This window comes from Panthera tigris, chromosome D1, assembly GCF_018350195.1.
Source record: "Panthera tigris isolate Pti1 chromosome D1, P.tigris_Pti1_mat1.1, whole genome shotgun sequence".
Lineage (NCBI taxonomy): Eukaryota > Metazoa > Chordata > Mammalia > Carnivora > Felidae > Panthera > Panthera tigris.
This window is the reverse complement of record NC_056669.1, coordinates 58,383,018-58,396,988: the sequence shown is the minus strand read 5'-3', so window position 1 is coordinate 58,396,988 and position 13,971 is coordinate 58,383,018. Positions and strand designations below refer to the sequence as shown.

The following is a 13,971-nucleotide window of genomic DNA, read 5'->3' as shown; positions in this document are numbered from 1 at the left end:
CTGACTTCGGCTCAGGTCATGATCTCTCAGTTGGTTAGTTCAAGCCCCACGTCAGGCTCTGTGCTGACAGCTGGATCCTGGAGGCTGATTCAGATTCTGTGTCTCCCCCTCTCATGCTCTGCCTCTCAATGATAAATAAATGTTAAAAAAAAAAAAAAAAAAGAGAGAGAGACTCAGGGATTTGTTATTCTGCTACTGCTCTGAGCACCAAATGTCTTAGCATCATCTGAAAGCCTAGCCTAACCCAAGAGTAGAAGGGCCTCTATAAAATTTTAAAAAATATTTGGGGCACCTGGGTGGCTCAGTCAGTTAAGCATCCAACTCTTGATTTTGGCTCAGGTCATACATAATCTCATGGTTCGTGAAATCCAGCCTGGTGCTGGACTGTGCTGGCAGTGCAGAGCCTGCTTGGGATTCTTTCTCTCTCTCCCTCTTTGCCCCTCCCTGCTTGGTGCTCATGCTCTCTCTCTCTCAAAATAAAAAAAATTTTAAAGATTTAAAAAACATTCTTAAAACATAATTGTAATTTTAAATTCATGACAGGACATAATTCTTAGGAGGCATTGGGGATGAGCAATATAAAAACTATTTGGGGCACCTTGGTGGCTCAGTCCATTAAACATCCAACTTTGGCTCAGGTCATGATTTCACATTTTGTGGGTTCGGGCCCTGCACTGGGCTCTGTGCTGACAGTTCAGAGCCTGGAGCCTGTTTCAGATTCTGTGTGTCCCTCTCTCTCTCTGCCCCTTCCCTGCCTACACTTTGTCTCTCTCTCTCTCTCTCAAAAATAAACATAAAAAAATTTTTTTTTAAACTTTGATGGGAGGTGCAGGATGTCAAATTTCTGAGATGGTCAGGAACTGTAGATACTGCAAATATTAGATATCCATGACATAATGAGAAAAAAAGTTTAATTCATGTCTGTATAAGTCTATTTACATAGAGCTCTGTGTCCACATCGACATAAGTATGTTCCTGCAGAGAAATGTTTAGAAGGCTACTAACAAAATCCTATCAGTGGTTACCTTTGAATAGTGACAGTTCAGGTGAAAACTTCGTATTTTATGCTTTTTTATAATTAGAAAACCACAAAGTTATGTTTTTTTTTTTAATTTTTTGTTTTTAACGTTTATTTATTTTTGAGACAGAGGGAGACAGAGTGTGAACAGGGGAGGGGCAGAGAGAGAGGGAGACACAGAATCTGAAACAGTCTCCAGGCTCTGAGCTGTCAGCACAGAGCCTGACGCGGGGCTCGAACTCACAGACCGTGAGATCATGACCTGAGCCGAAGTCGGACGCTTAACCGACTGAGCCACCCAGGCGCCCCTTGGTTAATTTTTTAAAAGGGTACCATTTATTGAATATTTAAGCTCTCTGCTAACTGCTTTACATATATTATTTCATTAATTCTCAAAATAATCCTAATAGAGATTCTCAATTTATAGGTATTGAATTCTAGGTTTAGAAATGGTATGTGTCTTTCCTAAAGTCATTAAGTGGCAAATTTAGAGCTTATATTGAGATCTTTTTGAGTTCAGATTCTTTGGTATCTTATGACCTAATATGTCTTATGTCCCAATAATTGTTCTATTTAGTTAATGCTAATATTGATAAAATAGACAAAGGCAGTAATATTGAAAAAGGCATTCCTAAAATACAATTTTCCTTTGAATGAAACTTTGGGTAGGTATTTACTTAGAGGTAAGACATCCTTTTTTTTTTTAAGTTTATTTATTTATTTTGAGATAGAGAGCACTAGAAGGGGAGGGGCAGAGAGAAAGGGAGAGAGAGAGAATCCCAAGCAGGCTCTGTACTGTCAGCACAGAGCCTGATGTGGGGCTTGGACTTACGAACTGTGAGATCATGACCTGAGTCAAAACCAAGAGTCTGAGGCTTAACTGACTGAGCCACCCAGATGCCCCTGATTTCATTTTTTTTAATTTTTTTTTAATTTATTTTTTATTAAAAAAAAATTTTTTTTTCAACGTTTTTTATTTATTTTTGGGACAGAGAGAGACAGAGCATGAACGGGGGAGGGGCAGAAAGAGAGGGAGACACAGAATCGGAAACAGGCTCCAGGCTCCGAGCCATCAGCCCAGAGCCTGACGCGGGGCTCGAACTCACAGACAGCGAGATCGTGACCTGGCTGAAGTCGGACGCTTAACTGACTGCGCCACCCAGGTGCCCCTCATTTTGTTTTTAGAAAAACAAAACCCAAACTGTTTCAAATGAGTTTAAGAAGGCCTTCAGAGACTAGCAATATTAAAAATTTTAAATTATTATTATTTTTTTAATATGAAATTTATTGTCAATTTGGTTTCCATACAACACCCAGTGCTCATCCCAACAGGTGCCCTCCTCAATGCCCATCACCCACTTTCCCCTCCCTCCCACCCCCCATCAACCCTCAGTTTATTCTCAGTTGTTAAGAGTCTCTTATGGTTTGGCTCCCTCCCTCTCTAACTTTTTTTTCCCTCCCCTCCCCTATGGTCTTCTGTTAAGTTTCTCAGGATCCACATATGAATGAAAACATATGGTATCTGTCTTTCTCTGTATGACTTATTTCACTTAGCATAACACTCTCCAGTTCCATCCACATTGCTACAAAAGGCCATATTTCATTCTTTCTCATTGCCACGTAGTATTCCATTGTGTATATAAACCACAACTTCTTATTTATCATTAAAAGTTTTTTTTTTAATGTTTATTTATCTTTGAGAGAGACAGAGTGCAAGCTGGGGAGGGGCAGAGAGAGAGGGACACAGAATACAAAGCAGGTTCCAGGCTCTGAGCTGTCAGCACAGAGCCCAACACAGGGCTTGAACCACAAATCGTGTGATCGTGACCTGAGCCAAAGTTGGATGCTTAACTAACTGAGCCACCCAGGTGCCCCTGGCTTTCTTTTTCAACATTACTGTGGCTACTTGGGGTCTATTCTGGTTTCATACAAATTTTGAATTGTTTGTTCTAGCTCTGTGAAGAATGCTAGTGTTATTTTGATAGGGATTGCACTGAATGTGTAGATCGCTTTGGGTAGTATTGACATTTTAACAATATTTGTTCTTCTAATCCATGAGCATGGAATGTTTTTCCATTTCTTTGTGTCTTCTTCAATTTCTTTCATTAGCTTCCTAGAGGTTTTAGCAAACAGATCTTTTACCTCTTCAGTTAGGTTTATTCCTAGGTATTTTATGGTTTTTGGTGGAAGTGTAAATGGGTTTGATTCCTTGGTTTCTCTTTCTGCTGCTTCATTATTGTACAGAAATGCAACTGAGTTTTGTATGTTAAGTTCCCAATTTTTATATGATATAGTATTAAAATAGTCTTTTCAAATTTATAAAGTTATTAAATAACTTTAAAGATATTTCAGTTCACTTTAAGATTAACGTAGGGACACGGCAATGTTCAGAAAGTTATCAGAGCATATGCTCAGAAGGGCAAGTGATTAGGGACAGATAAGCTGATTTTCACACAAGAAACACTGTCATTATTTTTCAACTCTGTTACCAAAATATAACCATTCAAAAGAGAGATAAAGAGATGGTCATATGTGATGAATGAAAACCAAGAACACAGTAAAATACAAGCATTTCAGACCATTTTCAAAAAAAGATAACGTGGGGTGCCTGGGTGGCTCAGTCGGTTAAGCGTCCCACTTTGGCTCAGGTCATGATCTCGTGGTCTGTGAGTTTGAGCCCCGCATCGGGCTCTGTGCTGACAGCTCAGAGCCTGGAACCTGCTTCGGATTCTGTGTCTCCCTCTCTCTCTGCCCCTCCCCTGCTCATGCTCTGTCTCTGTTTCAAAAATAAATAAACGTTAAAAAAAAAATTAAAAAAAAAAAGATAACGTTAGGGTTGATAAGCCAATGTCATGTGCCAGGAACAGTCTAGTTATTAACCCTCATTCAAGGGATTTGTACTACTTGTATTTTTTAGTTTATATTTATTGTGCTAAATATTTAATCCATTTTATTTTTTATGAAATTTAATAATATACTGTTATTTCAAGAAAGTTAATTTTCACTTCTTCTGAAAAGGGCTTTTGCAAGTAAAAAGCATCTGGATTTTTATAGGTTATTGTATTTCTAGTACTCTTGTTTATATAGGTTCACAATCCCCTAATTTAGAATTTCAAAATACTTGGAAAATCAGGTTTTACTTTTTAGTTAAGTTTGGAGTCACAGCTCATTTACGGCAAAATCTGACTTGAACTGAAGAGAGGTTATTTATAATTCTTATTTATTTTACTTAGTATGACTATTCAAATGTTTTACTGCAAAAATACTGTGCTTGATCAGGGAGTTCTTCCCCATACCTTGCTAGGGTGTTACACAATATACGATATACAGAAAATTCTTCTAAAACCTGAAATTTTTATTTTATTTTACTTTTATTTTATTTTTTAAAAGATTTTATTTTTGGGGCACCTGGGTGGCTCAGTCGGTTAAGCATCCAACTTCAGCTCAGATCATGATTTCACGGTTTGTGGGTTCGGGCCCCGCGTCAGGCTCTGTGCTGACAGCTCAGAACCTGGAGCCTGCTTCGGATTCTGTGTCTCCTTCTCTCTCTGTCCCTCCCCTGCTTACACATGCTCTCTCTCTCTCTCCCTCTCTCTCTCAAAAATAAACAAACATTAAAAAAAAAGATTTAATTTTTAAGTAATCTCTACACTCAACATAGGCTCAAACTCACAGCCCCCATATCAATAGTCATATGCTCTACCAACTGAGCCTGCCAGGCACCCCTAAAAATCCTAAAAATGGTACCTATGTTATTGATTGATTGATTGAAAATATTTTGTTTTTAAAAAATACGGAATGCTTCATGAATTTGTGTGTCATCCTTGAGCAGGGGCCATGCTAAACTTCTCTGTATTGTCCCAATTTTTGTATACGTACTGCTGAAAGCACCGAAAAATTCTGATTTTTGAAACACACCTGACCTGAAGACTTTTGATGAGAGACTGTGGCCCTCTAAGCCACATATTCTAAATATATAGCACAACTTGGAAAGAAGTGGAGCAGACTACACTTGGATGGCAGCTCTTGTGCTTAGAAGAGATGCAGGAACTCATCTGGATAGCTGGGTTGAGCGTGTACAGTCTCTTAGGGAAGCACACTAGAGGTATTAGAATACCAAAAGTAATTCTAAGAGACAATCATGCCCTTCAGTAATGACATGAAAGCAAAATGAAAAACAATAAAAATGCTTGTATCTGACATTCTAAACAGATCTAGAGGCATGACTGGTTGGAAAAGCCACATAAGAATATGTCTTTATTTTTGTGGCTCTCACAGAGACTTTGCTTTAAGAGCTATAATCTCAGGCTAGATAAAAAAATGAACGTTCCAGTCTCCTTAGTGTCGGTACCAAGGCATCTATGGAAAGCTCTGGTTACATGTGGATGGTTAGAGAAAGCACCAAGCCAGAGAAAGCACCAAGACTCATTATATAGGTGGTAGGTTTTCGACAAAGAGCAAGTAAGTCCTTTTTGAAGAACACAGGACAGCCTCCTCTGAACAGCTGACTGCCAGCACTGCTGTTTCTGGAGAGCAACACTCAGGTCTATAATCGGAGCCTTTCATTTTTGGATACTGTGGTCAGTATACGGGTAGGAGGATGGTACCTATTTAACCACGAGTAGGATTTTCCACAAATTCTCTATCACAGTGCTATCATGTTCAGGTGTCAATGCTATAGCACTGCATATGCAATGTAAGATTTCCAATAGCAGATAAAGCCACTCATTAACAATGAGAATTTTCAGGTAATTTCCCTGTAGGGTATACTGATCCCATATAATCTTGTATAGACAAGGATAATTTTTGGTAAATATTTATTTTTTCTTGGTTTATTGAGAAATAATTGACATACATCACTGTATAAGTTTAAGGTATACAGCATGTTGGTTTGATTTATATATATTGCACGTATTTTTAATAGATGCATAAAATGCCACACTTAAGTGAAAATTTAATGTGCAAAAGTCCTAAATTACAGCAAGTAGCTATTTTACTTACTATAACTTTTATTTACTTATTTTTTATTTATTTTTGAGAGGGTACAAGTGGGGATGAGTGGGAGGGGGACAGAGCATCTGAAGCAGGCTCTGAGCTGATAAGTTGAAAGCAGCAAGCCCAATACAGGGCTTGAACTCACAAACAATGAGATCCCGACTTGAGTCAAAGTCGGATACTCAGCTGACTGAGCCACCCAGGTGCCCCTTAACTATAACTTTTAATTTTTAGACAGTAGAATTAAATATCACAAGTAGTGGCTAAAGTAACAGGAAAAGATCATATATCAGGAATTTGTCAGCTTTTTTTTTTTTTTATTTGTGACACTGTGATAAAAATGTCAGTTTGTGATATCTGTGAAGATCTTATTATTTGCAGTTCAGGAAAGGGTATTCTCATCCTCACCAGAAAATTTGGGAGAAAAGTTTCCTTAGGTTTTTTCTGTCTTTATATGTAGACATGTGTGTTTCCTGTATTATACCATCCCATCCCAGGCTGAAATAGGATAGGAGGTCCTTTTCATAGGATGTGAGGAAATGTCCTTAAAGGCACACATCACTAGTTCTGGTAATGGAAGGGACATTGAGATGTATGTAGGGCAGACGTACTGAAAAGTACCAGTTATGTTTTTATGATAAGAGTAAGAATGGACACTAATTGTTTGCTACTGGCTGTTGTTTATTCCACACAGATTGCCTTTTAAGTTCATAAACTGTTAACAGAGAGGTTGATGAGATCTACATTGTGGAATAAAAAGGGAGAGCAGAAGTCCCAAGGGACAATCAATATGGGACTTAAGAGCAGAGGGGCCAGGATTACAAAAGTGTTATAAGATTTCATTATCTTTATAATGTCTTCCATATTTGATATTTTGATATTTCCTATAGCAATTAGGGGCAAAACCTAAAAAAGTGAAATATGATTGTCTTGTAGAAAGATAGGGGAAAAGACAGTCAACATTTATTCTGTACCACCTATATGCTAGGCATATAGAGTCAAATGCTTAAAGAAGCTCATTTAATTTTCAAACCAAGTAAAGGTTTTAACATTTTATATCTGACAAAGCTGAATCAGAGAGGTGAAATATATATAAACACATAAATAAAGTAAGCACAGCTAGCAAATGGCATAGCCAGGATTTGACTCCAAAGCCCATGATTTCTCATTGTACGACACCTGTATGAATCTCTAACACAAGCATGACCCATTTGACAGCTGAATGACTCTCCAAAATTGAGATCTTAATATATGTACTTGTCAATTCTCCCTCATAGAACATCCTATTTTGGGGAAGGAGGAAGGGAAATTTTAGGGTACATCTCATATCCTTCTTGGAATAATCTTGCATTAAAAACTTTCAGCAAAAAAAGGTGAAAATTACTCTTTCCAGAAAGGATTTTTGACTTACTGGTATCATCTGAAAAATGATATTTGAGGATATAAAGACAGGACACTTTGGAAATCAGTAACTCTATATGGAAATAAAGACAAGGAATTCTTTCAGTGTTAAACATGAGATAGCAATTATGTTACATGAAATAAAACTTGCCACTCATAACCATTGTGTCTTTATAAAACCATTTTGCTCAGTTTTTTTTTTTTTTTTTTGGTATACCATTTTAAGGCGTAAGTCAAAATAATCATATATTGGGGCGCCTGGGTGGCTCAGTCAGTTAAGCGTCCGACTTTGGCTCAGTCTGTGAGTTCGAGCCCCGCGTTGGGCTCTGTGCTGACAGCTCGGAGCCTGGAGCCTGTCTCAGATTCTGTGTCTCCCTCTCTCTCTGACCCTCCCCGCTTCATGCTCTGTCTCTCTCTGTCTCAAAAATAAATAAATTAAAAAAAAAATTAAAAAAAATCATATATTAAAATATAACAAGAAATTTCAATTCAACAGCAAGTAAAAGATAAACCAAAAAAAAGGCGGGGGGGGGGGGGTACAATCATTTCACGTCTTAATTAACTTTGACAGTAATATGTGACTCTGTTTTCATTTGGACAGTTTGGACTTTTGCAGGAAAAATACTGCAATTTGAACTGGGTCATATTAAAAAAGACTTCAGTTTTCTCCTTGATAAAGGCAAGATTAGCTCTATAATCCTTTCCAGCACATCTGTTGAGGAAAACTAAGGTGCTTCAGACAAGATGAAAAATGAGAAGTTCAATCTTTTCACTATAAATAGGAAAGGAAAACCTTAATTTATATTAAGGAAAATGGAAAGCCCCAGTTTATGCATTCAGTGGCCTCTTACACACACACACACACACACACACACACACACACACACACACACACACACGTTCTTTAATCCCAATACCAGTCCCACCCTTCATTAACATGCAAACCCACACATCCCATCTCCCCCACCCTTGACCCACACCCCCCATATACCTCAGCTATGGTCATTCTCAGAGCACTGACAGGGGAGAGCTCAATATCCACCAGCTGGGCAGCTTTTAAACTCTGCCCAGTAAAGATTGCACAAGGACAGAAAACAGCATAGTTAGAATCTTCAGGTTAACAGGGACACACAGCTAAGAACATTTAGCACAGTGTCTAGAAACAAAGGAGGATTTAAGTTGTAGTTGAGCCTTGGACAAGTAAGACGAGAGTCTACAGTTAATTCTGAGTTTTTGAGGAAAATGGGCAAAGGTAAAATAATTTAGTATTAGTCACAATTTTAAGTCAAGCTTGGTGAACCTGTCCATACCCAATATCTTCTATTGCCCAGCTTTATTCCTTTCAGCTAAAGAAGTCAAATTATAGGACAACATCACTGGGTGATTAAGCAAAAGCAAATTGATAAAAAGGGCACTAATATAAAGGGCAAGAGTTACAATCTAGAGAAAAATGCTGATTTCCTATATTTCTTTACATAGCCACTAACAGGGCTCCTTAAAATGTAAGAAAAGTAATGAAGATATCTCCAGCAAAGATTTCTATTAAACTGATAGCATGAAATTCTGAGATCATAAATTCCCCTGGTTCTGATTCTAGGTTTACTAAGAGACCTTATGAATAAAATTTGACTTCCCTCTTGGCCTGCCTACATGGAATGAATGTGCTAGATATGCCAACATGTGCTTTTTCAACTTGTAGAAGTTGATTGCCTTTCTTTATGTTATCAAATTAGCATTTTGGTTCTATTTTTTTTTAATTTAAATAATGGCAAACATTTTTCATTAGCTCAAGGATAAAATGTATGTTCAATGTCTGCTTTTTCAAAATTGCCAATTTGGCATTTATGTTAATGCTCTGACATTCTAAGAAATCTGAAAGGAATTATAAAGGGCCTGTAATTTTTTTAAAAGCCAAACAAAATATTTGCAGGCACATATTCACTCCTCTGTTTATTGATTCTATTCTGGTTAAAATTTAACCACTGGTTTCTTTGGAAGTATGCACATGTGAAGAATTTCATGGATAGAAAGTATGATTTATATTTAAATTGAAAAAAAGATTTTTTATTGAGGACTTTTTCTTCTTCCCTCAGTTCAGTTTGCAGGTTTCCAGTACCGTGTCTTATAATTTAACCTTGTTTAAGTTGCTGGCATAAAGATACTGGGTTTTAGTCACATTTTAGAAAGAAGAAATGTCAGTTTCTCTGCATACTCACAGTTTTGTTATAAAATTAAGGAGACACACACTCAGCTTTTTCTGTCTAGTCCGAGGATAACAGTCATTTGAGCACAAACATTGCTTAAACAAATGGAATGAAAATCTGGAATTCCCTTACAGTATCACTGTCGCAGGGTTGGAACTGGAAGGGCTGGGGTTTGTGAAATACAGCATTCTCTTGTAAAAACAGCTGAAGATTATAGTCCCGTACGACCTAAAGAGAAAATAAAGTATCTTTAACTCTTTAATAAGGTTAAGATATCCAGTAATTGCATTTTAAAGTTTAAGACTTATTCTGCTGCTTTCCAAAAATGAGAAATCATCCAACACTATGTGACCAAAAGAAAATGATAATTATCCATTTTTTTTTCATTTTTAGATAAGAGTTGTTACTTGTATGTCCTATTTTCTCAATAGTCTAAATACGGAAAGTACTAGTTTAGAAACTAGCCCAGATTTTGGGACTAAATAATATGCAATATTTTAAGACAGCAAAAAGATAGTAATTATACAAAAGGCTGTTCTTTTTAATGGGGGCAGCGGAATGAAAATAGGAAACCACATTAGTCTCTTAGGTCTCTCCCAGTTATAAAATTTTGTAGACTTCTTAAAGTCTGCTATATAGAGATTGTCGCCCACTAGGAAACTGCTAGATAACAAACACTCTACATGGCACAAAATCGCATTCAAAAAAAATTTTTTTTGAGCAGGCTCCATGCCCAAAGTGGGGCTTGAATTCACGACCCTGAGATCAAGAGTTGCATGCTCTACTGACTGAGCCAGCCAGAAACCCTACCAAATATTATATTTATAGTATTTCTTGCCACCTTTTCTAGGTGGTTATTATTTTTTTTAAGATTTTAAAAAATCTTTAAGTAATCTCTGTACACCCAAGACGGGGCTTGAACTTACAATCCCCAAATCAAAAGTTATATGCTCCACTGATTGAGTCAGCCAGGTGCCCCTAGGAGGTTACATTCTAACTACCGTCTTATTGCATACCAAGAAGACAAAAAGGAATTCATATAGAAGGGGAATTCTGATACACAGAATGCAGCAAAACAGTACAGAAAGCCATCTGAAAAGACTTCATTGCATTATATACCCTGGGAATGAATGGAAATCAGCAACATTTGATTGTGCAGAAACCTATTTTCCATTTTGCTACAGTGCTTACTTACCCTTTACTTATCTTTCATTAGCACTTCTGTCAGAGGATGGGCAGAAAATGAAAAATTTAAAAAGCTCTGTAGCTATATCTTAGTAGTCCTCAGAAAAGGGTTTACTGAGAATATGGAGAAAGTAGGGGGTTATATTTTACATTTTATTTACCAGCACAAATCCAGTTCCCTATCGCTCATTCAGCAATTTATTGAGAGAGCTTACCAAACCCAATGTTTAATGCAGTGATGAGGGGAGAATATAGATGAATAAAGATGAATACACAAGGTTAATATCTTCAAGGAATTTATAATCTGGAAAGTGGGAGACCCAGACAATACACAGTTAAGTACACTGTGGAAGTATGTAGAGGGTACTTAGAGAACACAAAAGAGGATGATATTTAATCCAGACTGACGGGGTGAAATGGGGTGAGCAGAGTTTGGGAAAATTTTGTCAGGCAAGGCTGGCTGAATAAACATCTTCTCAAAGGGAAATGTGTTTTTTTTTCTTTTCCTGGATTCCAGTTTTAAGCTGTGAAAGCTCTTGACACAGCCCTAAGAGCCTCACTAATCATCATGCAAAAAAAGTTAAGAGGATCATCCTTCTAGTTACAACCTTTTTTATATTTTTAACTTTATTATAACGTATGTAAAACTAGAGACAACGGTATAATGTATCCCCACGTAACCATCATCCAACTTCCAAAAATGGCCCCTCCTGCCCAATCTTGTTTCATTAATAGATCCAACTATCTCTTCCACCCCCAACTATACTGAAGCAAGTCTCAAACATATCCCTTAATCCATAATATTTCAATATGATATCTAAAACACAAGGACTCTTTTATTTTTTTTTTATTATTTTTTTTAACGTTTATTTATTTTTGGGACAGAGAGAGACAGAGCATGAACGGGGGAGGGGCAGAGAGAGAGGGAGACACAGAATCGGAAGCAGGCTCCAGGCTCTGAGCCATCAGCCCAGAGCCCGACGCAGGGCCGAACTCACGAACCGTGAGATCGTGACCTGAGCCGAAGTCGGACGCTCAACCGACTGAGCCACCCAGGCGCCCCCAAGGACTCTTTTAAAAAACATACCCATCCAGGGGCGCCTGGGTGGCTCAGTTGGTTATGCATCTGACTCCTGGTTTTGGCTCAGCTCATGATCTCTCAGTTTGTGAGTTTGAGCCCTGCATCAGGCTCTGAGCTGATAGTGTGGAGCCTGCTTAGGATTCGCTCTCTTTCTCTCTCTTTCTCTGCCTCTCCCCCTCTTGTGCTGTCTCTGTCTCTCTCTAAATAAATAAACTTAAAAAAAAAACCATGCTCATAAATTCTTATCTTTCAGTACTCACTCTAAATGTCAATGGACTAAATGCTCCAATCAAAAGACACAGGATAACAGAATGGATAGGAAAACAAGATCTATCTATATGCTGTTACAAGAGACCCACTTTAGACCTAAGGACACCTTCAGATTGAAAGTAAGGGAATGGAGAACCATCTATCATGCTAATGGTCAACAAAAGAAAGCCAGAGTAGCCATACTTATATCAGACAATCCAGACTTTAAAATAAAGACTGTAACAAGAGATGAAGAAGGGCATTATATCATAATTAAGGAAGGGGTCTATCCACCAAGAAGATCATCTAAGAACTGTAAGCATTTAGGCTCCAAATTTGGAGGTACCCAAATATATAAATCAATTAATCACAATATAAAGAAATTCATTGACAAGAATACCATAATAATAGGGGACTTCAACACCCCACTTACAGCAATAGATAGATCATCTAAATAGACAATGAACAAGGTTCTGAATGACACACTGGACCAGATAGACTTAACAGATATATTCAGAACATTTCATCCTAAAGTAGAATACACATTCTTCTCCAGTCCACATGGAACATTTTCCAGAATAGATCACATACTGGGGTACAAAAAGATCAATATCATACTGTGCATATTTTCAGACCACAATGCTATGAAACTTGCAATCAACCACAAGAAAAAATGTGGAAAGATAACAAATACTTGGAGACTAAAGACCATCATACTATAGAATGAATGGGCTAACCAAGAAGTTAAAGAGGAGATTAAAAAGGACATGGAAGCCAATGAAAATAATAACACCACAGCTCAAAACCTCCAGGAGACAGCAAAGGCGGTTATAAGAGGAAAGTATATAGCAATCCAGGCCTTCCTAAAGAAGGAAGAAAGATCTCATATATACAACCTAATCTTACACCTTACAGATATGGAAAAAGAACAGCAAATAAAACCCAAAACCAGCAGAAGACAGGAAATAATAAAGACTAGAGCAGAAATCAGTGCTATTGAAACTAAAAAAACAGTAGAACAGATCAATGAAGCCAGAAGCTGGTTCTTTGAAAGAATTAACAAAATTAATAAGCCCCTAGCCAGTTTGATCAAATAGAAAAAGGAAAGGACCCAAATAAATAAAATCAATAATGAAAGAGGGGAGATCACAACCAACATAGCAGAAATATAAACAATAATAAGGGAATATTATGAGCAATTATGTGCCAATAATATGGGCAATCTGGAAGAAATGGACAAATTCCTAGAAACATATACACTACCAAAACTGAAACAGGAAGAAATAGAAAATTTGAACAGACCCTTAACCAGTAAAGAAATCGAATTATTAATTAAAAATCTCCCAAAAAACAAGAGTCCAGGACCAGATAGATGGCTTTCCAATAGAGTTCTACCAAACATTTAAAGAGGAGTTAACACCTATTCTCTTGAAGCTGTTCCAAAAAATAGAAATGGAAGGAAAACTTCCAAACTCTTTCTATGAAGCCAGCGTTACTTTGATTCCAAAACCAGACAAAGACTCCACTAAAAAGGAGAACTATAGACCAATTTTTCTGATGAACATGGATGCAAAAATCCTCAAGATACTAGCCAACTGGATCCAACAATACATTAAAAAAATTATTCACCATGACCAAGTGGGATTTACACCTGGGATGCAGGGCTGGTTCAATATCTGCAAAACAATCAACATGATTCATCACATCCATAAAAGAAAGGACAAAAACCACATGATCCTCTCAATAGATGCAGAGAAAGCATCTGACAAAAGACAGCATCCTTTCTTGATAAAAACCCTCAAGAAAGTAGAGATAGAAGGAGCATACCTTGAGATCAT

The 13,971-nt window shown here is 37.3% G+C and overlaps 1 protein-coding gene and 1 non-coding gene across 5 annotated transcripts in view; both read right to left on the bottom strand.

Annotated features, from left to right (window-relative positions):
* The window catches only part of FCHSD2 (FCH and double SH3 domains 2), a 296,241-nt gene that overhangs the window by 60,628 nt on the left and 221,642 nt on the right, over positions 1-13,971 (bottom strand). For all 4 annotated transcript variants that reach the window (XM_042959277.1, XM_042959278.1, XM_007080887.3 and 1 more), the window contains one exon: positions 9,751-9,846. In XM_042959277.1, coding sequence (XP_042815211.1) covers positions 9,751-9,846 — 96 coding nt within the window. The remainder of the gene's footprint in view (positions 1-9,750; positions 9,847-13,971) is intronic.
* On the bottom strand, positions 4,806-4,909 carry LOC122231662. The gene has a single exon (XR_006208907.1). It is a non-coding gene; the product is annotated as a U6 spliceosomal RNA (small nuclear RNA).